General features: G+C 33.3%; 1 protein-coding gene across 1 annotated transcript; it reads left to right on the top strand.

Moving 5' to 3' along the window:
• Positions 1 to 1810: 1810 nt before the first annotated feature.
• On the top strand, positions 1811 to 2743 carry LOC140507612 (olfactory receptor 51F1-like). Its single transcript, XM_072615630.1, has one exon. It carries the CDS (start codon positions 1811 to 1813, stop codon positions 2741 to 2743), a length of 933 nt encoding a protein of 310 aa, XP_072471731.1.
• Positions 2744 to 2945: the final 202 nt, after the last annotated feature.

The following is a 2945-nucleotide window of genomic DNA, read 5'->3' as shown; positions in this document are numbered from 1 at the left end:
TAGAAATATTTAGAGCTATGCCCAAAAGTCTTAAAACCATAAATACCTTTTGAACTAGCACTGTAACTACCAGGTATGTATCCCAAAAAAAACTAAAAAGAAAAAAAAAGACTTAAGTGTACAAAAGAAAATATTTATAGCAGCCTTTATCGGGGAGCAAATAATTGGAAATTGAGAGGATGTCCATGAGTTGAAGAAAGGCTGAGCAGGTTGTGGTATGTGATTATGATGGAATACTACCATACTGCAAAAATAGTGATCAAGATGCTCTCCAAAAATCCAGTAAAGACTTGCATGGACTGATGCAAATTTAAATGTACTATGTGCAAAGTAGCAATAATAGTATGAGATGATCAGCTGTGAATGACTTAGTTATTCTCAGCAATACAACAATCTAAGACAGCTCTGAAAGATAGGGTGAAAAATAATATCTCCTCCCACTCCCAGAGAAAGAACTAATGGTATCTGAATACAGATTTAATATGCTTTTTCTTTAAAATTTATTTTTCTTGTGTTTTTTGGTCGTTGCTTTCTTTCACAACATGACTATTAAGCATATGGTTGCACAACTATACATATATAACCTACATTGAATTGCTTGCCTTCTCAATGAGGTGGGGTGGGGAGGGAGGAAGGAAGAGAATTGGGAATTCAAGGTTTGAAAGAACAATGTTAGAAGTTCTTTTCACAAGTCACTAGGGAAAAATTAAATACTAAATAAATTTTATAAAAAGAAAACCCTAAATGGGATCCCAAAGAATTGGACATGTTTAAAATAACTGAACAACAATAATAAAAATATGTGAGACACTATGGTGAGCATTGTGAATACAAATAAATGTAAAAACAAACTGTCTTTCTATCAAGAAACTCACACTATACTGGGGAGATAATATTAAACATCTGTACAAACAAAATGCATGCACTGCAAATAGAACATAATTTCAAAGAGAATGTGCTAACAATGGACTATAAGTCCCCATAGAGAGGGTGGTATTTGAGCTCTTTTCTTGTCAAAAGTGATTGCTTTTAAACTTTTTTCATTTTGTTTAATATTTTATTTTTCTAAATGTTTAATATAATTTATTTACTATATTTTTGAGTTCTAAATTCTCTCCTCTCCTATCTCCCTTTTTGAGTAAACAATCTATTTGATATGGGTTATACATGTATAGTCATGCTCCATATTAGTTATATTGTGAAACAAAACACAAATTTAAAAAAAAAAAGCAAGAAAAATGAAAGAAGTTAAAAAAAAAACTTTGCTTTATTCTGCATTCATGCTTCATGAGTTCTTTCTCTGGAAGTGGATAGTATTTTTCATCATAAATCCTTCAGGATTTTCTTGGATCATTGTTTTCCTGAAAATATCTAACTCATTTAGAGTTGATCATCTTATAATATTGCTGTTACTGTATACAATGGTCTTCTGGTTCTTTTCATTTTATTTTATATCATTTCACGTATTTTCATGTTACTTTTTTTCTTCTGAGAGTATACTGCTTATAATAGAATAGTAACCTGCCACCATCACCACCACCACCACTTAAATTGCAATTGATAATTCAATCAAATGATTTTCTTCTTCATTCCACAGTCACACTAATTGATTATTTAACTTAACACCTTTAACATAAATTAGCCTTTAACATACTTTAAAATTAATTCTTATAAAATTAGACTATAGGGACCAGGTTCTTTAAAATCTATTCTGGTTATAAAAGGCTCTGTTATAAATATCCATAATTGATTTTCTTTCCTTTTGCAGACTTGGAACTTTTCCACTGGAAAATTACTTTCTCAATTAACTATGTTGGCATTGCCAAACACCACAGCCATATCTCTGACCTTCTTTCTAACAGGAATTCCAGGACTAGAAGATATTCATATGTGGGTCTCCATTCCTTTTTGTTGTCTCTATGTAATTTCTCTCTCAGGAAACAGCATGATCCTGTTTGTCATTATTGCTAAACAGAATCTGCATGAGCCCATGTATTATTTTCTATTCATGCTGTCAGCCACCGACATGTGCTTGTCCCTATCCACACTACCCACAAACTTGGGTGTTTTTTGGTTCAGTGCTCGAGAGATCACTTTAGATTCTTGCATCAGTCAATTGTTTTTCATTCATTTTCTAACCATCATGGAGTCCTCAGTTTTGTTGGCCATGTCCTTTGACCGCTTTATTGCTATTTGTGACCCACTCAGATATGTTACAATCTTAACTCCAGTCAGGATTATCCAATGTGGACTGATGATGGTACTAAGAGGTGCTCTTGTTATGATTCCAGTGATCCTGCTTCTTAAACGTCTGTTATTCTGCAACAATAATATCCTTTCTCACTCTTATTGTTACCACCCTGATGTGATAAAACACTCTTGTTCAAATACCAAGGCCAACAGTATATATGGTTTAATTGCAATATTGTTAACATTTGGCTTGGATGCTCCTTTGATTGTCCTTTCCTATGTTCTAATCATTCATTCTGTGCTTAACATTGCATCACCACAGGAGCGTCATAAAGCCTTCAGCACCTGTGTTTCTCATATTGGTGCCATTTCTATCTTCTATATACCCCTTATCAGCCTGTCCAGTATCCATAGGTGGGGTCATAAGGTACCTCCATATGTTCACACCTTGATATCTAATGCTTTTCTTCTTCTGCCACCTGTTCTGAACCCAATTATCTATAGTATCAAAACCAAGCATATCCGCAAAGTCATTCTTAACATTTTTGAGTAAGGGAAATCAGATCAAATGCAACTCCTATATGTGTGAATTCACATCTGAGGAAAAATGGTATACTTCTGTTGATAAAACCACTATTCTTTAAAATGAACAATACCTTGGTTTATTATTTTATCCCACCTCAATTCCAAGTTCTATGTTCAATTATAGCTTGATAGATAGTGTTAGAAAATTATGGGAGATGTGGAGGGAAAAT

Source organism: Notamacropus eugenii, chromosome 5 (assembly GCF_028372415.1).
Source record: "Notamacropus eugenii isolate mMacEug1 chromosome 5, mMacEug1.pri_v2, whole genome shotgun sequence".
Taxonomy (NCBI): Eukaryota; Metazoa; Chordata; class Mammalia; order Diprotodontia; family Macropodidae; genus Notamacropus; species Notamacropus eugenii.
This window is presented reverse-complemented; position numbering and strand designations above follow the sequence as displayed.

Excerpts from the sequence above, each read along its gene's own strand:
- LOC140507612 (XM_072615630.1), top strand. The coding sequence starts at position 1,811 with ATGTTGGCATTGCCAAACACCACAGCCATATCTCTGACCTTCTTTCTA.